Below are 20,342 nucleotides of genomic sequence, written 5' to 3'. Positions count from 1 at the left end.
CAGGCAGAACCACCCAAACCTGCTTATCCTCTTAGGGTGCTACTGGCACAAATTTACCCTGCCAACAGAAAACAGCCATCCACTTCTTCAAGGAACATTTATTACTCCTGCATAGAAACCCTTTGCAAAACCATAAGTTAGAGCTGTACAGGAAAAATACATATGTACAGTTCTGAAATGAAAGCAAGCAATCAGCTGCAGTAATGCCACGGACCCACGCCTCGCTGCCTTTCTTCACTCGAGGGCACAGCAGAATAAGCCTCTGTGGTCGTGTGTAAACAATCCTGACTAATCTTTTGCAGGTAAATCTCGCAACCGGGGGATAACCGAGTATCTTGGGAGATAGTGGAGCACATCTGGGGGCTTTGCAGTCTCTGATGTGAAGGAGAGGCCCTGCTCTTCAGGGGGAGAGAAGAGTCAGTGCAACAGGGGAGGCTTTCTCTATGACCCAGGTCCGAAGGGTCCGGCTTTCTCTGCCACCTCCAGAGCAAGTTTCAAGTTCTGATCAAACAACTCGCATCTGTAACAGAAAAGCAGAAGGGGGTGACTTTACCTACAGAACAGGCTAACAGAGGCAGGATCTCCACATCCTTCAAAGAGAGATTCCCTAAGTCACGAGACCATGACCTGCTGCTATCAGACTTTGACCTGGCCATTACTTAAGGTTACAGCTTCTCGTATGGGCTCAAGTGTGACATTAGGGCAGCAGGGTTTGTGCCAAGGAGGAGTGGCTCCCACTTCCCCAGGAGAGCAATACCAGAAGGAGCACAGGTCAGTGCCCTGCCCCTGCAGCCATGTGCTGTGTTCTCCCCTTCCCTCAACCCCTGGGTCTGCTCTGCCACAAAGCAGGGGGGCTGTCAGCATGTGTTACCGCACAGGCAGAGTGAGGAGGGGTGGCAGCTGCACTATCAAAAGCGGGCTTTTCTCTACCTGATGGGCATCTCCAGGGAGTAGAAAGGATTCTTCAAGGCGAAGTCAGAGTAAATCTCGTAGATCTTGCGCAGAAGGGAGTCTATCCCCGCCTGCCTCGGGTCGGCGAGAACCACGAATTTGATCCCTGGAGCCATAAAGGCAGGGGGTCAGGAAGGCTGCGCTCCGTGACAGCCCTGGCCAGGCCAAGCGGTGCTGTGCCCGGGGCTGAGCTGTACCTGTCAGCGTCTGGAAGCAGTGCAGCTTGAAGGTGTCTGTCTCCAGCATCTCGATCCCGGAGCTCCCGATCTCGGGGGACAGCTGGGACCCGATGGCGAACAGCCTGTGGGGAGAGGGGTCCTCAGTGCCCCCGCACCCCCCGGCCCTGCCCCCCGGCCCCGTCCGTCCCGCGCAGCTCACGAGTGGAACATGGAGGCCAGCATGAGCTTCTCGTTGGAGGAGAGGCGGTGGCGGCCGAAGCGGATGGACACGGGGTAGTTGGCGGGGTTGCCCAGGAACTCCAGCACGTCCTTCCCGTCCGCCGTGAAGCGCCCGTTGACCTCGGCGCCGTTGATGGCCAGCACGGCATGTCCCACTGCGGGGACAGCGCGGGGTCAGCCCGGCCCGGCCCGACCCGCTGCCCCCGGCCCGCCCGCCCGCCCGCCGACGCACCGCGGATGCCATCGCGCTGTCCGAAGGCCACGACGACGCGCTCGTCGTGCGGGCGCAGGACGAGGTCGAGCGGGAAGCTGAAGGTCTTCTCGGTGTCGGCGCGGGGCGCGTAGTGGTCCAGCTGGTAGATGAGCCCGCCCGCCTTGTTCACCACATACACGCTGAAGATCGCCATGGCGGACCCCCGCCCGCCCGGAAGCGGCCCCGCGCCGTGCCCCGGAAGTCGCCCGCCAGCACGGGGTTTCCCCGCGCCCCGCGCCAGGCGCTTCCTTTCCGGGACGACATCTTGTGGAGCAGCCCCGCCGCAGCATGGTGAGCGCCGGGCGGGCCGCGGCGGCGGGCGGCGGGGCCCCGCGGGGCCGGGGGGAGCCTCCGGAGGTCGCCCCGCTGCCCGCCGCTCATCGGCCGCGCTTCTCTTGCCCCCCCGCAGCCGCCCAAAGACGACAAGAAGAAGAAGGACGCGGGCAAGTCCGCCAAAAAGGATAAAGACCCGGTCAACAAGTCCGGCGGCAAAGCCAAAAAGAAGGTGGGAGCCGGCGGGGAGCGGGGGGGGGTGTGCGTGGCGGCGGGCTCCAGGGGAGGCTTTTGGGCCCTCACCGTGTGGCTGGTGCGTGGCGGGGTGGGGGCACACGGTGGTGGTGGGGGAGCTGCTGCTTCATCGGGCAGCAGAGCCGCGTGTGGTGGAGGCAAATCCGAGGAAGAAAAGGCTGTGGTTTTAGGCGGAGCTTTAGGCCCGTCGGTTGGAGATGCTGTAGGTGTTATCTGCGGTGTTTACGTTTATAAAGACGATTCGGTGCGTCTTGTTAGGCCTTTAATCTGGAAGTGATGTGGAGACGTTTGATGGGACATCCTAAAACCGGATCGTAGAATCATAGAATGGTTAGGGTTGGAAAGGACCTTTAGATCATCTAGTTCCAACCCTGCCGCCATGGGCAGGGACACCAGGATCTTTCATTATAGTTTAGAAGATGACTTAGGGCTTGTTTTTCTGTTTCCAAGTAGAAGTGGTCCAAGGGGAAAGTGAGAGACAAGTTGAACAACCTTGTCCTGTTCGATAAGGCCACCTATGACAAACTGTGCAAGGAAGTGCCCAACTACAAGCTCATCACGCCTGCGGTTGTCTCAGAGAGACTGAAGATTCGAGGCTCCCTGGCGAGGGCTGCCCTCCAGGAGCTGCTCAGCAAAGGTGAGTGCTCAGAACTGTTGGGTACATTCCTTGCTCACTTGGCAGATCTCGTGCTGCATCTGTAATAGACAAGCGGGTGTGCTTTTGGCAAGCCCCTGCCTTAGCTTGTGTTCCAGAAGTGCTCCAAAGCGAGGAGCAGCAGCTCTGCTGCATTCACTGGTGTGCTGTGCTAAGGAAATGCTGCTCAAAGGACGGGTGGTGACAGAGCTGCTCCCAGACCTGAACAGAAGCCATGCACAAGCACGTGTGATTGGGTGTGCTGGTGCTCCCTCTCACACATTGGCCGGTCTCAGAAGGGAGCACAAGGTCCCTGACCACCAGCACACACGCCCTCAGGTACTTTCCTTTTCTCGTAGGTTTGATCAAACTGGTGTCCAAGCACCGAGCGCAAGTGATCTACACCAGGAACACGAAAGGTGGAGACGCGCCTGCTGCAGGGGAGGACGCATAGCGAGGAGGTGAGGCAGTGGCTCCACGTGGGAGCCACTTTGTGCTTTGTTGGGAGCTAACACATGGCTGCACCTTGGGCGACTGTGCTACTTCGGGTGGGCTGTGCCTCTGGGTGTTGAGAGGACATCGCTTGTGCTCCAGAGCAGTTGGTGATTGTCCCTGTGCGTGCTCTCCCATCGGTGTGCTTTCCCTTCTGTCACAGGGCACTGTGCAAAGTGTTCTTGTTGGAGCAGAGCTTGCAGACCCTTTGTGTTTTGACCTGCTTGTCTGATTTAGGACTTCTTGCCTTGCAGGTTCCCCAGTGGCCCCGTCAGCAATGTGTCCTATGTAGATGCACGCAATAAAATTACTGAAATAATTTTTCTTGCCTTTTCAAGATTGTGTATGTTTCATTATTGGTAGTGGATTCTGGGCCAGGTTATGGCTGCCTTCCTCTGCCAGGCAGTTTTTGCATTTATAGGGTGTTTGCAATGTCTTGTGAACATGCTTTTGTATTGTGAAAGGGAACTTTTGTGTCACCTACAGCAGCCAGAGATGTTAAACCATGTTGAGATGCAGTTGGAGGAAAACTGAAGCCCGCTTCTGTGGCTGGGGAAGGTCCTAGCAGGATATTTTCAGTATTTCTCAAGTTCCTGCAGACCAGCCGTACCCACAAATCTTTGTGCAAGGCAACAGCAGATGTCAGGTTAATGTCTCAGGGGGAAGTGTTGATAAGCAGCTCTAAATAAGGCTAAAAGCATTTTATTTAAATTATAAAAGTTTATTTCTCAAAACCTCATGTGTTTAATGGGATGTGATGCTACACATTGGCACAGGACACATGGCACCGGAGCTGCTGGTGGTGGGACTGCTGCACTGTGGCCAGGCACCAAACACAACCAGATGTAGGTATTAAATAAGAGCACTAAACTTTGCATAGCAGCACTGACAAAGCTGCAGCTTCCTGCAGTCCACCTTCCCACAACAGAGCTTGTTTTCTTCCCTGCTCCTCTCCTGATCACCTTTTTTTCTTTTCCCCCGATTCAGTTCTAAATTGATGCCTGAAAGACAGTGTAGAAGTCAGAAGGCAGCACCCTTTAGAAAGAGGTAATGAACACTGCCTCACCCCACAAGACAAGTAAGACAGGGCACAGCTTTAGAACAGCAGCTCTGGTTTTGCTCTCAGAGCGGCAGCAGCCTCTCCAGGTAGCTGGCACAGATCTGTAACACACGAGAGGTGCCAGCAGGCCAGTACACGGGTCTGGAAGGTAAGGCAGGCACCTGCCTCTGCAGCCACTGCTGTGCTTAACCCCGTGCCAGGCTGGCATGGTGTGACCCGTGCAGCGAGACCCCTCCTGACGCTGCTGCCAGAGAGCCTGCTCCATGAGTGGCCTGTATGCATGGAGGCCACAAACCCTGCGCTCCGCAGGGGCCTGTGCTGCCCTGAAGCTCACCTGGACTGCCACCTCCTGCCGTGGTTCCACACACGCCCGAAGGAAGGGAGCCAGCTGTCACTGGTCTGAGAGGTATGGTCAAAGTTGGCACCCACGCGCTCGGGGGGCAGCTTCCTCAGCTTCTGCTTCTCCTCTAGAAAAGTTTTTCATTCAGTGAGTTTCTCTGTCGCAGTGCTTTTGGTTCTTTAGTGTGGAAACTTGAATGTGAGGTTAACTGAAATGAGCACAAGCTGCTCACTTTGTTTGAGAAATTCCTCGTATGAAGGTCCAATTTGTTTGCTTCCCTCCTCTTCCTCCTCCTCCTCCTCCATTAGCCATGGAGGTTTTGCACCTAGGAGACACAGATAATGTATTTAGCTACTGTAGTTACCCTAAACTTGTGATGGGGAGAAGCATCCTCCCTTCCCTCATCCCTGCAGCTCTCCCTACCCAGCAAGCAGTGAAGGACAAGTAACCCTGGGCCTTTGCTCAGCTGGCAGTGGCAGAGCATACCCCACACCGTACGTTCCACACAGCACCGAGTTTTTGAAATACAGGACCTTTCTCTTCTCTAGCATGTCACCTATAAGCAAAGGCACGAGCACCTCCTGCTTGTGCTGTGGCTGCTTCAAAATAACTCAGTTACCCCTGTGATACTGACAAGCCAGGAGCTTTCAGCAGGGCACCACCTGAGCGAGCTGCAGATGCAAGTACCTGTGTGAACGTTGCCTTTCCCTTCTGTATCCTGTCAACAGAAACAGAAAACACTGATGAGAAACTGATGCTTTTAAGAGTGTTCCTAAACAGACCAGAACTGAAAAGTACTATGTGCGTTCCCTTTCAGAGCAAGGTTCTGTCACAGGAAGGGAGAGGCTTTCCTCTACTTTCTTTAGGGATATTTGTTTTTATAGGGTGTGTTTTAGAACGTTTGCTTAATGAAACATAATGCTGGATGAGTGAAACCCTCTGCTCCTTGCTCGCCTGAATCTGCACAGCTGTGTTTTTTGTGACAGAGTCTGCAACTCCTTGTTTTCCTTCATAACACCCTCTGTAGCCCCTGTGGTTAAACTGAAGTTGTGCTCATTAGCCAGTCACCCCTACCTGGTGGCCGATGAAGGTCAAAGCCTGGCTGGGCTCCATCCAGTTTAAGTCAGGTCCCATGTGTGTCCCACTTGGGCCAGGCTGCTCTGCATCATGAGAGGTGTCCGTGGAACACAGAGGCAGCCTGAGAGGTGAGTGACAGCTGCAGATGGGTGGACAATACCTGTCCAGAGGCTTCTGGAGCAGAGTTTGTGTCTGTGTTTGGAGAGTTTTGTAGCAAGATGGGAAAGAAGTGTTCTCGGGGTACCACAGTGTTACCACTTTGTGGTTGTTGGTGCTTACACATGTGTGGAGGGCAGAAGAATCTCTGTGGTGCTTATGATGGATAAAAGTTTGTGAAGGATCTGAGCGAGCTCATGGCAGCAGCAAACAAATGAGGCCACTGCCACGGCAGGGCCATGGCTTCAAGCGGGGTACATGTGCAGGAAGCGGTTCTCACCTCTGGGGTGCTGCCGGGGGGCCATGGGAGGCAGGTCCTGCGCGAGGCTCTGGCTCCGTTTGAAGCTGAGTGTGATTCAGGAAAAAGGAACACTATTCCTGGTGCTGAGCAGCGACACCCCCCTCCATCCACTCCCACCTCCACCCCCCCGAGCGCTCCCGGTTCCGGCGGGGGTGCGTGTCCCGGTCCCCGGTCCCCACCGGGGCGCAGCAGGGCAGGATACGGCTCACCGACCTGCAGGGCGGCCCGCACCGTCTCCCGCTGCCTGCGCTCGGCCTCCCGGATGTCAGCTGCCATCTGCGGGGAGAGCGCGGGTGAGGCGGGGCCGGGCGGGTCCCGGTTCGCTCCGGGGCCGGTCCGGGGGCGTACCTGTCGGATGCGCTCCTCCTCCCGCCGCTGGTGCGCGGCCACCGCCCGCTCCAGCGCTCGCGCATAGCGCTCGTACTCCTCGGCCGGCACCACGCAGTGCTCCCGCAGCGCCGCCTCCGCCCGCTGCTCCCGCCAGAACCGCGCCGTCTCCCGGCGGTGCTCGGCCCTGCGGGACCGGGTCAGCGCCGCCCGCCCGCTCCGCTACCCCCGGCCCCCCCGCCCCGCCGCCGCCGCTCACCCGGCCAGGTGCTGGAGGAGCGCGGCCCCCGGCAGCGCCAGCGGCCCCCGCCGCCCGTCCCGCCGCACGCCGCGCCCGCAGCACGGGCACCACACGCGCCGGTCGTGCTCCGCCGGGTCGTAGCGCAGCACGGCCGCGCCGCCGCCGCCCTCCTCCTCCTCCCCTGCCGCCGCCGCCGCCGCCCGCGCCGCCGCCACCTCCTCCTGCAGGCGGCCCAGCGCCTCCCGCAGCCGCCGCCGGTGTGCGGCGCTGTACAGGTGCCGGCGGCCCGAGAAGGAGGAGCGGCGGCACAGCGCGCAGTAGTGCACCGCCATGGCCGCTCGGCCGCTCGCACTGCGCAGGCGCGGCCGCGAGGCGGGGCGGGGTGCACGTGCCCCGGTGCCCCGGTCGTGTCCGAAGCCTCCGTTGCCTGCGGGCCGCGCTCGTTTGTCCCGCAGCTCGTGCATGGACTTGCTCTGGAGCCGCCTCCTGCATCCCCGAAACACTGAGCCCCGCCGAACCGCCGTGTGACGCCGGCTGTCGGGTACCATCGGCTGATGCCTCCTAGCCATCCGCACCTCTGAGCGCATCTGAAGTGTTTGGGGGTTGTGTTCAGTAAGAGCAGGGGATACTCATGGTCTGCGGGAGGTTTAGACTGGGTATTAGGGAGAATTTCTTCCCTGAAAGGGGAGCCGAGCACTGGAAAACGCTGCCCAGAGCAGTGGTGGAATCATCGTTCCTGGAAGGGTTCAGAAAACCCTAAGATAAGGCCCGTAGTGACATGGTTTAGCGGTGGCCTTGGCAGTCCTGGGGTAGAAGTTGGGCTTGATGAACTTGAATGTCATTTCCAACCTGATTGATTCTGTAATTCCAGCCTGGCCCGACGGGAGGCGAGCATCAAACTGGAGCCGCAAGGTTACCTCAGTGGTGCCATCCAGGGCAGCCAAGGCCTTCAGAGACTGTTCACCTTATGTCAGGTCCTGCTCGGACACACAGACAGACAACCCGTGCTGTCGCATGTGGGACTGACAGCCATCCTGCACTCCTGCAGTGGCTCGGGTGGCATTAGTGCCCAGCGGTGCAGAGCTACTCTGCAGGGTGGTTTGTATGCTGCTCAGGAAAAGAGGTACCACCCTAATGTGCACATTTAGACTCTGTCAAATCCCTTTTAGTGTGTCTGTTCCTTCGTGCTCCTGTGGACACGCAGGTGAAAGGAGCCAGCCTCCAGCCTAGCAGTGATGTGGATCCCTGCCCACTGGGTTTGCAGTGCGGGGGGCAGGCACGTGGGCTTGGAATAACATCTGTGTGGTAGGGACTCTGCACTCCCAGCCAGGTAAAGCATTCTGTGCCACTGGCCTGAGGCGCTTTGTTAAGACACAGATTAACCTATTCCTGCAGCTCAGTTCTCTGCACTGCAGGAGCATTGCGAGAGGCAGCAGCGTGCATGGAGGACTTTGTGTTACAGGCATAGCGGGTGCCAGAATGCCTCTGCAACTCATGCGTCTGGCAGAAACTCACCTTAATGAAGGAAATGAAGTATTGACCATCTTTCTTCTCTCCCCCCCCCCCCCCCCCTCTAAATTTGAGTCCTTATGTCACAATGCTCATAATTTCCACATGTGGTTCTTGTGAAGCTACCTGTGGCACCACCTCAGAAAACGGGCTTCGTTTGAAAGCGCATGGCACATCTTTCAGAAGCAGGGAGCCAGAAGGAATCATAGCCCAAACAGAGAGCTCATCAGATCTGCAAAAGAGAAAGTGAGAAGTTGGGATAGGTACTTGGGCCAAAACAACTGCTCAGGCACTGATGCTGCAGCCACAGTCCTGTCCCATATTAAACTGCCAGCTATTGCAGGGACTGAGATGACAGCTCTGTGTTTGAAAGCAGCCTGGTTGGCTTTGTCTTGCTGTGTTGGGCTCTTGGCCAGCCCGATGACCGAGCCCTGCTTGCGGAGCATCTCTGCAGGGATCTCCAAGTTTCTGATGTCACCTCCCAGAGCAGTGTCCCCCAGTGCTGGGGGCTGCATAGTGCTTGGGTGCTCTCCTGCTGCAGGAACCTCATAAAACCTGATGTGCCCTGCTGTTTGCAGGGCTCCTGCCCTTGGAATCGTACCCGGGTTGCTCATGCTTTGGCACACCAAGTCGAGCGCCTCTTTAGTCAGGGCCTGTGCTTCCTCCTGAAACTTTCTGCATCCTCCTGGAGTCAGTTTCCACAGGCAGGACCTGTGGTTTCCTTTGGCGCACGTGGAGCTGGTACTTTTCTCGAAGCAGCTGCTGAAGCACAGCTTGTGCCGGATCATGCTTTTCCAGCCCTTTGGGGCTGTCTGAAAAAATGGGAAGTGCTGCCTGTGGAGAGAAAAGATTTGTCCTGGGCTGAAGCCCTTGGAGGCTGTGATAAATAACAGAACACGTGGAGGGAAGGAGAGGAGGGTCCTCCCCAAGCCCTGCAGTGGGAGGCTGGCTGGTGCACTCGAGACACAGAACTGAAATCCCAGCTTTGGAGACACAGGCTTGGGTGTTGCCAAAGAGGGGAGGCAGTTCCCTCAGCAGCATCTTGAGCTGAGGGCAGAGCTAAGACCCAAACGTGAGTCCTGGCTGCCACATCCCTGCTTCCCAGCGGAAGATCAGAGACCCCTGTACCCCTTGCAGTCCCTCTTCCCCTCATTCTGCACTAGGAGCTGGGAGAAGAGCGGGTACCGTGTGAACTGGTAGATCTGCTGTACAGTTAGACTGCCACCCGCACTGTTGCACAGGGCGATGCTGATGAGGGTGCAGTAATTAAGGGGGGGACGGGGCCAGCCCCCCTCAATTTTGGCACTCATCTGCCTGGGGCACTTGAGCTTCATGCTCTGAGGACTGAGGACTGTGGATTTCCAAGGCACCAGCATCATCCTGACTTCAGGACTTTTCAGCATCTCCTGAGGAACTGGGATGTCCACACATGAAGCAGCTTCATCCGCAGTAAGCTGGGGAGAAGAAGGAGAAAAAGAACATGGATTTATTAGCCCTGGGTAGAATGAGGGACAGGGATAAGCTGCTTTGTTCTGGCAGAGAGCTTACAGAAAGCTCATACGCTTTAAATTTCAGCCTCTGTCCCTGCACTTTGTACTCTGAGCCTGTTTGTCAGGCAGGCTCCGTGCATCGGCTGACCAAGGCTGGAACGGGAGCTGCTGAGCCCGCTTGTTGCCCAAGCAGCTCCCTTCTGTGTACCTTTCTAGCCTTACTGGAGGGTGACAGCACATCCTCCTTGGAGCAGTTCAAGTCGGAGCAGGAGTTGTCCCACGATGTGTTCAGAGAGGAGCTTCCTGTGGCACCAGCAACTGAGGACACGAGGCTTTTGGATGTGGCTGGGTCTGATCCAGGGCTCCCAGGGAGGGGACAGGCCAGGCTGGGGTTTACCCACATCCACAGATGGGGCTGAGCACCCTGACCTAAAAGGAGGAGATATGTCACCCTGCCAGTCCTGCCTGAGGACAGTTTCTAGACCTGCTGTCCATAGGCAGCCTGGGGAAGCTCTAATGCAATGCAAATCCCAAGGCGAAGGTCCCCAGTTGCCTCCTCATCGCCCTAAATAGCGTTTGCTTTCCTGTTTTGTGTACAGAGTGCATGCCTGTGTGTTCTTGCACCACTGTGGCCAGCCCAAACAACAGTGCTCAGCTCTGAAAGTTTACCTTCTTTTTCCCCTGTGAAGCCAGATGAGTGCAACTCACCCCCTTCACCCTCTTTTTGAGTTCATCTACCTGAAAGGCTGCATTTGGAGGGCACAGCTGTAATTACAGCCATGTCCTTACCTTGCCGGATTTCTTCAGTGCTGGTGAGTTTCAGCTCCTCTGCCATGTCCCAGTCCTCAAGGCCATGTTGTAAGTGCAGGCTTTCCCAAAATGCCTTGTTTTGGAAACTCAAGTCCATTTTCTTTGGGTGCCAAAGGTACCTTTGGGTGCCGAGGGCAGCAGGACCTGCGAGGGGGGCACAAAGGATCCCCTGAGCTTAAAGTGCTCTGGGAGCTGGCTCAGTGTCACACATGTTTTAAAAAGGGTATCACACAGGTGGGTGAAGGGCTGGTCTCTGTTTCACACTTCTAAATACCTATTAGAGCCCATCCTAGGGAGGCAATGCCCATACTGGCAGAACAAGGGAGCTGATTGAGAGTGGGATAGGTCACACCACACAGGCTGTTTTCTGCCCATTTACTTTGCTAGAGCCTTGGTAGATCAGCCACTGCTGTTCTCACTGGGCTGGCATTTCATTTCTTTCTGCCTCTGATGATAAGATCACAGCCTTACCTACGCTCTGCAATGAACTTACCTGGTCTGAGAACATCAATGTCTCTGGAAGCAGGACGGATCTCTGAGGGATGCACAGAGTGCTCAGGTACCAGGAGCTCCCTCACCCTGCTTGCCTGGGAGTAGTGGGGTTTAAGACTGGAAAGTGCTGTAGGTCATCCCAGGCAAAACACCAAGGGGGGGACCACAGTTGAGCAAAGGAGCCAGGCTGAGTAGAGCCTGGGTGTGCTTTCAGTCTCTTAGAAACTTTGTGTGCACTTTCCTGAATTGCTTTTCTTTCTTCAGCCACATCTTTCACACACGGCCCCTGCCTAATCTGTCCTAGGGCTGATGAAGGAAGCGATGTAGTTTGTGCTAGTAAAGGGTACTTGTCACACATCCTCGTCCTTCTGGCCCACTCACTGTCACTCCTCTGCTGGGGAGGGGATGCGGGAGGCAGGTGGCACTGGTGGAAATGGAGTAGCTACACACCAAAATCCAAGCTTGGCTTTGTACCAACAGGCAATTAGATTTCAGACTCTCTACATATGTTGACCATTTTGCAGGAGGACACAGGTTATGCTGGTAGCGGAGGAGTACAGCAGGGACTTGCAGGGGGTTGAACAGAAAGAGGCAACGCTGGCAATTGCTGGCAAAGGTTGTGCCATAACATTAGTGTTACGATGTTGGGAGAATCCCAGCTTTAAAAGTGAATTCCCTGACCCTTGCACTAGAGGTTTGTCTTGGAGTTGTTTGGGTTATTTCTGTGTAATGAAAGAAAAGGGGAGATGCTTCCTCCTGCTGCAGGCTTGCTCTGCAGTGCTTTGGGCCAGATGTCCCTGCCCTGTTTGCTGTCACTATTCTCAGCCTTTGAGTGTTTACATCTTTTGGGACAGGCTGTTAAAAAATGAGTCAAACACTAAACCAAGCTTTTCTGGACAAGGTAACCTTCAAAGGGCAGCGGGAAACCTGGCACACTCGGGTTTGCCTCCTCAGTAAAAGCAGCTATGATAGTTTGTGTTGCACTGAGGTTTGCTTAGTCCTTGTTAGGCATTCCATGATTATCAATCAGGTCAGTGTGGCGTGGCTTTTGTGAGATGCAGAAGGCTCTCCTCACACTGCTTTTCCCACCCTCGTGTGACAAAGTTCAGGTGTTTGCAGAGACACCTGCGTGCTCCCTCCGGGTCAGATGCCTCAGGTGTGAGCGGGACACACTTGCTGGCTTGCTTTCCTCAAAACCCCAGGCCAAACCCATTCTCCTTCCTGAAACTGGAGCCTGCTGTTTGACTTGGGATGTGTTGCAAACAATCCAGCTACTGCAGTTTAATAATTTACCACGTATCACTGGACATGTCACATCACGAAGTTGCTTTCCCCTTTCTGTCTGGAGCTAAACTCTCACACAGTGGTGTATGTATCAGCTGAGGCAGAGTAATTCATTAAGCCTGTGGTTATCTATGTGCACCCTGAATTGATGCCTCACCTACCCACGTAACCTTTGGTACTTTGACAGTAAATGCACACAAGAGTGCTGGGCTGGGCGCAGCGATGTCCATCATCTTGGAACAACGTGAGTATTTGGGGGGGGACTAAAGAGGTCCTGCGAAAGCTGGATCTCGCACGCAGGTGAAGTGTCTTGCCCTGCTTTCTCTTCAGCCAGCGTGGCTTTGGGAGAGCAAGCAGGGCAGCACGCTGATGTGAATAAAAGGCAGAAGGATATCTGGGGATGGAACCTGTCCGTGGGAAGGACACCGTTCCCTGTGCTGCTCTGCAGGAGCTGCCGGGGGACAAGCAGGACGTGCGGCTTGGCCACAAGAGGCCGTGTGAGCTGGTGTTTTGCACATTGGTTTCACCTGTAGCTGCTCTGGAGTTAGGTGCGGGCTCCCCAGCAAAAGCTCCCGCAGAGCAATAAAGGAGATGAGAAACAGCTGCAGGCAGCAGTTATAAGATCTTCCTTTCCTCCGTCCTCCCTCAGTTTTCAGTGTCCTCAGTGAAGGCTGCAGCTCTCTGTGGAGCTGGTAAGTAAAGCCAGGGGTAGGGCATAACATAATACAATACAGAGCTCTGCTCTGAGCAGTTGTACTCGCACTCTCTCAAAATGAGGTGTGAAAAGAGCCTGCTGATATTTCCTGCCTGGGCTGCGGGGAGGGAAAGCGTTGCCCGTGTACTCATGTTTACTTCTCGCTGGTAAAGATTTGAGGTGCCGCTGTAACGCGAACAGGGAAGGGAGCCCTGTGATCTGCAATGGCGCTGGCAAAACTGGGAACAGAGGTGCTGGTTTCCAGCTTAAAGCATAAGAATGTTTTAGATATATGCAGTTGCAAGCACAGACCTTTCCCTTAAGTCCAGGGAAAGGCTAAAAGGCCTTGATTTTGCCTTTGGCCATTCAGTTGCTGAATCCCAATCCCATCAGTTTGTGTACTGTAGATTCTGTGTGGAAGCATCATAACCCCTGATCTCTGCTTTCCCAGGAAGGGGATTCTTAATCAGACTGATTGAGTCAACTTGTGGCAAACAAAACCTAAGGCAGCCGATTCCTTGTGCCACGCAGAAGCTCATGTTTGTATTCTAAAGCTGTCTCATTTTTGGTCCCTCTAGCTTCAGAAGGTGAGACAGAATTTAGAAGAGAACCTGCTGACATGTGCAGAAGGCCAAAGACGCCAGCATCTCTATCTGCATCATGAACGGAGCTGAAAAGGTAGAGAGGTGACAAGCTGGTGGCGTCTTTGCTGGGGACATCCGGAGCCTTCAAAGCCGGCTCTTTTCAGGTGAGTGTTGTCCGCGCGGAAGCCAACTCATGGGATTTTTTTGCTGAAAACCAGTCTCACCTACTCTCACGCGCCTTGTAGCCAGCAGAACTACAGGGAAGCTTTGTCAGGATGAGGGTCGGGGTCAGGAGACAGTTCTCTTTCCTTGTTGATTCCCATCTTCTGGTGCTTTAGATTAAGACTTGTTTGCAAATTAAGAGAAGAGACATTTCAGATTCCAGGTGTCACTGCGAGTGTGCTCGATTGCTTCTTGTGCTGTCTGACTTCTGCACATGCATGTGACGTGTAGGTAGGTGTCTTTGGCCAGGCTGGCTTCATGTGAACGTGCTGCCTTCTGCAAGCCAGAGAAACTGGATTAGCTCCCTCCTCTGAAAGATGTTGGATGAAAGCTCACTCTCTCCCCTAAAGATATAGGGGAGGTCTGTGACTTCACTTCCAACTCAGGGTTCTTACTGGAGGCTGACTTGAATGGCTTTTGTATTCCACAGCCCCTGAAAGCTTTGAATGCGTACAGAGGGGCATCTGCTTGTCCTTGGTGATATGAAGGTATCGCTGTTGCCTTGGCTTTGCCCAGCTGATGATGTTTCTATAGAGGGAAGCTCAGTGGACTTGGTGCAGACTCTGGGCTTGTGGATGCTGGTTGTGCCAATCAACTGTGGGGGTTGTGTGCATGTGTGTGTACATATATATATGTGTGTGTGTGTATATATTTTCCCCTGTGGTAGAACAGAGATTAATTTCCAATTAAATAATTGGTAGTTTTCCCCATCTTCCTAGCACAGGGTGCACATTAGGTGCTTGGCTTGTCCTGGCACAGCATCACTCCTGCTGTGTTGGTGTTGCTTCAGTTCCCGGTGCTGCAGCAAGTGGCTGATGCTATGACTGTAATAGAAAAAGCTCCCAGGATATGCATGGGCTGGGATTAAAAACGGTCCTTTCTGTTACAGGGAGGCAGTGGCGACAATGTGGGTGGGCAAGGGGAGAGGGAATGTGAGGCAGAGAGAGATGGTTACTCCACTGGCACTGGAGCAGGGGCAGTGGCAGAGTTCCTGCTTAATCCTGCAGACGCCCGATGTGTCTCTGTTGGTAGCATAGGTAGATGCTGCTGCTGTTGTAGCTGTTTGTAGTCTCCTCAGGACGTAAGAACTCAACAGCTGTACTTGATGAGCATCGCAGCCTTCTTTATTAGCTGTATTCTAGTCTCTCTGAACAGATACGCTATTTTTTGGTGGGGGAAAGGCAGCCTCTTACCCCCCACGTGCTCCGAGCCTGTGAAGTTGCAGTTAAAGAGCTGAACTCAGGTCTCTGCCCCTCCTCCCTGATTTTAAAACCCACTTCAAAGGTGAGCTGGCGGACGATTGAAGCGACCGGTTCTGCCAGGCTCGCCGCCGCTCACCTTTCGTGCCGCTCCCCCGCAGAACAAAGCGCAGCGCTTCCCTTTGATTTCCCCCTTTGAAAGCCAGAGGGGACAGAGGCTGAAACGCTCCGCAACTTTTTTGGTGACTGCTCCTGTACCTTCCTGAAGTGCTGGAGGCATCAGGACAGGGCTCCAGGGAGGAGACCTCGCTCGCAGCTCAATTAGCTGTTGGCAGAGGCTGGCTGATGGGATGCTTCCTCCTCCTGGCTGTCACAGCCAGTTTGGAGGGCAAGGTCATGCATGCAGCAGGGACAGAAAGTTGCCACAGAGCGTCTCGGAGTCAGTGGCTTGGACTGATGCACACGGGGGTCTCAGAGCCCAGCGCGGCTGCCCGTTGCTGGGAAGTGCCACCTCCCGCCCCGCTGCTGCCCCGTTCTCCGTTCTGTGTGCTTTGTGCCGAAAAGAGGTGGCACATGGGGCGCACGTGTTGCAGCATCCGGGGAGGGGGGAGAGGAAAATTAGCGAGTAGCGTCCTGCAGCCAGTGCCCAAGGCATGCTCTGCTCACCGGCACTGCAAGGGACGCTTCTTGGCACAAGCACCCACCAGGGCAGGATGGAGGGCAGGGTACAAGAGCAGGGCTTGTCTTTGTGATGTGAGTTTCCAGACTCCTTCTGTGCCATCATGGCTGGGGATGTTTGCAAAGCGTTAACACGTAAGACTGTCATTTGCAAGCAGGCAAATGACACCTCACAGGCCATCCCTGCAGCGTGTAAAGGTGGCGAAGACCACCTAGTACTGAATCAACAACCCCACCTAAGTGTGCAGAGCTCTCTTATGAAAATGCCAACTGAGCTTGTCTCCACTCAGCTCATGAGGTGACAGGACTGTGGCTTGCAGCAGTACAGCTGCATGGCCAGCACATGCAGTGTGTAGTGGGAAGTGATGCATGTCATGGCTGCGGTGTCGGGAGCAGTGGGATGCTGACTCCGTGCGGGAAGGAGCAGTAATAAAGCAGTAGGAATTGGTCAGGTTGAAGGAAGTACCAGATGACAGACTTGGGCTATAGTTTATAAATCTGATCTCTCTCTGTAATTCTGGTGAGACTCCTCGTGTTTTATGGCCTTCGTCACTTGTGTACACGTTGCAGAGCTGCAGAATTGAGAGGAAACCTGCTGGTGCTGGTGATTCTGAGCCAGGCTGGATACCTGTACATGGCTTCTTAGGGGACAGTGCTGAAAACCTAAATACATCAGTGTGTTTGTGTGTGTTCAGTACTCAGCCCTGGGTGCAAGAATTGCTGATGCTGGAATCATATTCAGCTGCTTATAGCAACCCATGTATGAGGGCATGTGCCTTTGCATAAGATCACTCTGTGGTTCAGCCTCGCTCATCCTGCTGGCGGAGAATCACTGCAATGAGGAGGACCGAGCCATGGAATATTTAGTCTAAAAACCCAAACCTTTTCATTTTACTGTGTGTGAAACAGGGATGTTGTATCTTTAAGGCACCCCCTCCTCATTCCCCGAATACCTCAAGGCCTCGGAGTGATTCTGGAGGAGAGGATCAGTGCAGGAGTTTAAGGCATCCTTCCCTGCCCTGCTGCACTGCTCACTTACTGCTCCGAAGGCTGTGCTTTGCCGTTGCTGTGGAAACCATTAGTTGCTAAGCAACTGGAGCATCATCTGCGCTGAGCCCTCGCATCTAATTATCCCATCACAGTGGCTGAGAGGGGCTGGGGGGGGATTAACTCCTCTACCGTGGCAGATCCATTGACAACACTCTAGTCACATTTAAAGAGACATCGTCTCCTTTCTGCCACGCTCAGCCATGCTCTCTTGCTCACGCAGCTACTTGGTTTTTCTGCATCGTTGGTCTATTAGAAGGGATGTGGGTTTCTGCGAGCAGCAGAGATGTCCCCTGTGCTCGTGGTGCGCTTGCTGCCCATGCACGGAGCTCTGCTGGGAGCTCTTGCTGTCCAAGTCATACGTGCTGCCTGTAGCTCCATGTTTGGATCATGCAGTCCTTGCTTTGAGGACTCTGGGCCATGCTTTAAGTCCTTCATGTATGTCCTTTGTGTTGCAATCGCTTCAATGCTGCCCTTATGTTACTGTCTCTGTCCCAAGAGCCTGATGTCATGTCTGCTCTGTGAAGTAGTGATAATTCTTCAGAGCTCCGCCATGGGAGAGGTGGGCAGCTGCCTGTCTTCAATCTGTCTGCAGGCTAAAGCAAACACTGTGTAGCTTCATACTCAGTGTCACCTTACTGTGTGCTGCGGGGAGGGCTGGGGACTCTTTGAGGAGCTCTGGAAGTCTGAGGTGTGAAGTAAACACTAAGGAAAGTGTCACTCCTGGACCTCTGTGAGTGGCCAAAGCCGCCCCTGACTGGTGAATTTTGCACATTCGGATAAAATAGTAGGTCTGAGAGCTGATTCTGGTCTTGAGTTTGCAAATCCAAGGTCAAGTTCTGCAGTTGTCTCCCTGCCGTGACAGATTGCATCTGAATGAGGTTCCCAGACTTGTGAGGACAGTGGCAGCAGTTTGTTGTCTTTAGACCTGAGCTTCATGAAAGCCCGACTGCACAAAGGTCCATGCTTGAGTAAATGATACCGGCTCCTCACCTGCTCCTGGCTGCCTGGATATGGAAGAATTCCTCAGTTTTCACCAGGAAATGGATGCTTTGTGATTTCCACGTGGTGGATCCATGTGAATGGGGTGGTTGGTTAAAAAGTTTTCCCTTTTTTTTTACCACATAGGTCTCTGAACCAACTGTTACTGCACAGCTTCCTATCAGTGTTTGCTGCACCTTTGATAGGTAGTGAGATAGAGCTGGTTCAACAGGAGGGTGGTGCATCCTGACCTTTGAAAGCAAGAGAATTCCTAATACCTCCCCAAATGGCCTTTGTTTCTCTGTTCAGCCTTGAATTGCATGGTCTTCCGGTGCAGCCAAAGCCTGCAGGCACTCTGCAGCCCTGGCAATATGTTGTGCCAACCTGTTAGCAGTGCTTCCACCCCTCTCCATTGGCACAGGACCGAGGCTTGTGGCTCTCCAAGGAATGAGTGATCGGGGCTAGGTGTGGGGTGGAGTAGCTTGGGAAGATGGAGCAGGTGCCTCCACCTTGCTCTCCAGGTAGATGAATGATGATGATGATTATTAGAGCTCTTGTAATGATCTTGGGGAGGGGCATGTGGAGGAGAGAGACATATTTTGTCATGAAAATGGGAAATGTAATTAAAGGCCACATGTTAATTAAGAGCTGGAGGGGAGAAATAGATGGATTTCTGCCTGAAGTCTCATTGGCATTGGCAGTTGGGCACTTTGCATAACGCTAATAGGCAAGGAGGAAAAGCAGGGAAGATGGAAGTATTGTGTGGCAGCTTCTGCGGCGTGGAGCGGAAAGTTACTGTACTGTTACCTGTTACTGTAAAGGAGAAGTTTTGCTCTCCCCAGCCAAGGTTGGGAAACCGGAAAGAGGAACAGTATCCACAACCTGTTGTGTTCGGTTCTTTGGGGTAAATCGGCTGTGTTGAGACACAGAGAGATGGTCCAGGCCTGATGACCCATGTGCGCTATTCCATGGCCTGTCTGGGAGCCTCCCTGTTCCCTGCATGGGGATTTTCAGTCCCTAGAGTGTCAGACCAGTGCACTCCATCGTCTTAAAAGAAGCAGGTGTGACAGGAGCAGGAGTCATGGAGATGACAGCTCTGCTGCTCTGACAGGCTGGTGGATGCTGGGGCAGTTGTAATGGGAGAATCTCCTAGGTTTGGCTCTTGGGCTCTTTTGCCATATAAGACAGATGTGCAGAAGAGCATTGGGAAATATCTGCCCTGATTGTAGTGGGGTATTAATGTGTTTAACATGGGAATCCTGCTCTTCAGCTGTGCCTGTACCTCATTACCATGGCTCTGGAGAAGAGAAAAGGAGCTGAAGCACTGTATGGGAGCCGGGCTGGGAAGGAATAGAAGGGGGTGAGTGTAGGGCAGTCAGATGTACCTGCTCACATGAGGGTACTGCAGAGGGTGGTGGTTGTGGTCTGTGTGAGCGTGATGCTGTCTGGGGGAGCAAGGGATGACTGCTTCTTTGCAAAAGTAGGAAGTCTGTCTGAGGCAGCTATTAAGGGGGCTGTTCAAAATGTAGTTTGCCGTGTGTTGGGGATCAGGGAAAGCAAATGTGCAAAGCCTCTGACTCCCGCAAGGTCCCAGAGTCGGGCAGGAGTAATGCAGAAGCTGCAGGAGCCATGTGCTGCATGTTAATGAGGCAGGCAGTGCACACAAAAGTGCTGTGGCTCCGCTGCCCGTGCGCCTTCTCCCTTTGCACGTGTGGCTTCTCTGAGGAGCAGAGCAGCCCTCTGCCTGAGCAGAGCGTGGCATGGGGCAGAGCCAGGGCAGGACTTGAGGAAGACCGCCGCTGCGCTCATCCCCAGAGCACAGTGAATGGGGTTTGTAAGGTGTTCAGTGCCTGTGATGAACCCTGTCCTGGAGCGGCACATGTTAACGGCAGGCACGGTGCAGTTGGGACAAAGAAGACATCGAAGTGAGGGAGGGAATTAGGGAAGAGGATAGAAAGTCACTGCCTAAGTGGGAATTTGGCCACGGAGCAGGCCGTGTTCCAGAAAATGTGAGGGGTTTGTAGCAGCTCATTTGGAACACAGTGCTTGAGGCTCCTCCTGCATGGCCGGCCGGAGCATTTGCTCCGTGTCCTGGAAGTGGAACTAGGGAATGCCTCTCTCGGTCCCCTGGGTTATAGCGCATCCCTGCTCTTCTGCTTCACTCGTGCACTCTTTTGCCTTTCTTTTCATTTCCTTCTGGCATCTCGAGGCCTAAAGCGTTTCCAAGAAGAACTGACGTTAGGAGAGCAGCAGCTGAGGAAGCTTGCCAAATGCTGTACGTTGGTTGACAGCTCCTCTCAAAACCAGATGGTTACTAATTAAAGGGAGTCAAGTGAGGAGGCTGCAGTGGCCTTTCTGTTTTCTTTTTTGTTGGCTTTTTTTTCACTTCCTCTGAGGAAAAGATTTCATGACCTTGGAGGAAGATCATCTTCCTCTGTTTGCAGGGATGGCCTCTTCCAGCGCTCGCAGTTTGTGGTGATCCTGGGCGCAGGTTCCTTCTGAAGCAGCAGGCTGTTTGCTCTGGCCCAAGGTAGCTGCTATGGGAGGCAGGACAGAAATGTGGTTGTAAAAGGAAAACACAAAGGGGGAGAGGA

General features: G+C 54.2%; 6 protein-coding genes across 9 annotated transcripts in view; 3 read left to right on the top strand and 3 right to left on the bottom strand.

The window, feature by feature from the left end:
- Positions 1 to 20,342, top strand: part of PHLDB1 (pleckstrin homology like domain family B member 1) — a 72,584-nt gene that overhangs the window by 42,386 nt on the left and 9,856 nt on the right. The window lies entirely within an intron of this gene.
- Positions 84 to 1,792, bottom strand: TRAPPC4 (trafficking protein particle complex subunit 4). Its single transcript, XM_061478141.1, has 5 exons — positions 1,582 to 1,792; positions 1,330 to 1,504; positions 1,149 to 1,252; positions 931 to 1,057; positions 84 to 520 (listed from the first exon to the last, which is right to left on the bottom strand). Exons 1-5 carry the CDS (start codon positions 1,754 to 1,756, stop codon positions 442 to 444), a joined length of 660 nt encoding a protein of 219 aa, XP_061334125.1. The 5' UTR covers positions 1,757 to 1,792; the 3' UTR covers positions 84 to 441.
- On the top strand, positions 1,798 to 3,575 carry RPS25 (ribosomal protein S25). The gene is made up of 5 exons (XM_061478143.1): positions 1,798 to 1,893; positions 2,012 to 2,107; positions 2,584 to 2,767; positions 3,124 to 3,225; positions 3,511 to 3,575. Exons 1-4 carry the CDS (start codon positions 1,891 to 1,893, stop codon positions 3,216 to 3,218), a joined length of 378 nt encoding a protein of 125 aa, XP_061334127.1. The 5' UTR covers positions 1,798 to 1,890; the 3' UTR covers positions 3,219 to 3,225; positions 3,511 to 3,575.
- CENATAC (centrosomal AT-AC splicing factor) lies at positions 3,957 to 7,098 on the bottom strand. The gene is made up of 9 exons (XM_061478144.1): positions 6,777 to 7,098; positions 6,539 to 6,704; positions 6,404 to 6,466; positions 6,170 to 6,234; positions 5,731 to 5,854; positions 5,344 to 5,374; positions 4,889 to 4,981; positions 4,651 to 4,783; positions 3,957 to 4,257 (listed from the first exon to the last, which is right to left on the bottom strand). The coding sequence occupies exons 1-9, from the start codon at positions 7,088 to 7,090 to the stop codon at positions 4,215 to 4,217; spliced, it is 1,032 nt and encodes a 343-aa protein (XP_061334128.1). The 5' UTR covers positions 7,091 to 7,098; the 3' UTR covers positions 3,957 to 4,214.
- On the bottom strand, positions 8,439 to 17,404 carry FOXR1 (forkhead box R1). 4 transcript variants are annotated; one of them, XM_061478118.1, is made up of 6 exons: positions 16,674 to 17,398; positions 10,547 to 10,711; positions 9,966 to 10,186; positions 9,453 to 9,721; positions 8,869 to 9,101; positions 8,439 to 8,499 (listed from the first exon to the last, which is right to left on the bottom strand). In XM_061478118.1, exons 2-6 carry the CDS (start codon positions 10,662 to 10,664, stop codon positions 8,471 to 8,473), a joined length of 870 nt encoding a protein of 289 aa, XP_061334102.1. In that variant the 5' UTR covers positions 10,665 to 10,711; positions 16,674 to 17,398; the 3' UTR covers positions 8,439 to 8,470. The 4 variants fall into 4 exon arrangements, with proteins under 4 accessions (XP_061334102.1, XP_061334100.1, XP_061334101.1 ...); XM_061478116.1 differs by having other exon boundaries at positions 8,445 to 9,101; positions 16,674 to 17,404; XM_061478117.1 differs by lacking the exon at positions 16,674 to 17,398 and adding an exon at positions 11,061 to 11,605 and having other exon boundaries at positions 8,445 to 9,101.
- Positions 11,664 to 20,342, top strand: part of BCL9L (BCL9 like) — a 59,582-nt gene continuing 50,903 nt past the window's right edge. Inside the window, exons 1-2 of the mRNA XM_061478108.1 lie at positions 11,664 to 12,587; positions 13,616 to 13,785. The gene's annotated coding sequence lies outside the window, so the exon portion shown is untranslated. The remainder of the gene's footprint in view (positions 12,588 to 13,615; positions 13,786 to 20,342) is intronic.

This window comes from Pezoporus flaviventris, unplaced genomic scaffold, assembly GCF_033815535.1.
Source record: "Pezoporus flaviventris isolate CSIRO_AGI_PZ_B2104156 unplaced genomic scaffold, CSIRO_AGI_Pfla_v1 ptg000113l, whole genome shotgun sequence".
Lineage (NCBI taxonomy): Eukaryota > Metazoa > Chordata > Aves > Psittaciformes > Psittacidae > Pezoporus > Pezoporus flaviventris.
Note: the sequence above shows the minus strand (reverse complement) of the source record. Positions and strands in the feature narration are given on the sequence as shown.

Excerpts from the sequence above, each read along its gene's own strand:
- CENATAC (XM_061478144.1), bottom strand. The coding sequence starts at position 7,090 with ATGGCGGTGCACTACTGCGCGCTGTGCCGCCGCTCCTCCTTCTCGGGC. Across the intron at positions 6,467-6,538 it reads AGGAGGAGCGCATCCGACAG|ATGGCAGCTGACATCCGGGA; the intron begins GTACGCCCCCGG and ends CTCTCCCCGCAG. Across the intron at positions 4,784-4,888 it reads CGAGGAATTTCTCAAACAAA|AGGAGAAGCAGAAGCTGAGG; the intron begins GTGAGCAGCTTG and ends AAACTTTTCTAG.
- RPS25 (XM_061478143.1), top strand. Across the intron at positions 2,108-2,583 it reads GCGGCAAAGCCAAAAAGAAG|AAGTGGTCCAAGGGGAAAGT; the intron begins GTGGGAGCCGGC and ends GTTTCCAAGTAG. Across the intron at positions 2,768-3,123 it reads CCAGGAGCTGCTCAGCAAAG|GTTTGATCAAACTGGTGTCC; the intron begins GTGAGTGCTCAG and ends CTTTTCTCGTAG.
- TRAPPC4 (XM_061478141.1), bottom strand. The coding sequence starts at position 1,756 with ATGGCGATCTTCAGCGTGTATGTGGTGAACAAGGCGGGCGGGCTCATC. Across the intron at positions 1,505-1,581 it reads ACAGCGCGATGGCATCCGCG|TGGGACATGCCGTGCTGGCC; the intron begins GTGCGTCGGCGG and ends CTGTCCCCGCAG. Across the intron at positions 1,253-1,329 it reads CTGGCCTCCATGTTCCACTC|GCTGTTCGCCATCGGGTCCC; the intron begins GTGAGCTGCGCG and ends CTCTCCCCACAG.
- FOXR1 (XM_061478116.1), bottom strand. The coding sequence starts at position 10,664 with ATGGACTTGAGTTTCCAAAACAAGGCATTTTGGGAAAGCCTGCACTTA. Across the intron at positions 10,187-10,546 it reads CACTGAAGAAATCCGGCAAG|GTCAGGGTGCTCAGCCCCAT; the intron begins GTAAGGACATGG and ends TCCTCCTTTTAG. Across the intron at positions 9,722-9,965 it reads CCTCCAGTAAGGCTAGAAAG|CTTACTGCGGATGAAGCTGC; the intron begins GTACACAGAAGG and ends TCTTCTCCCCAG.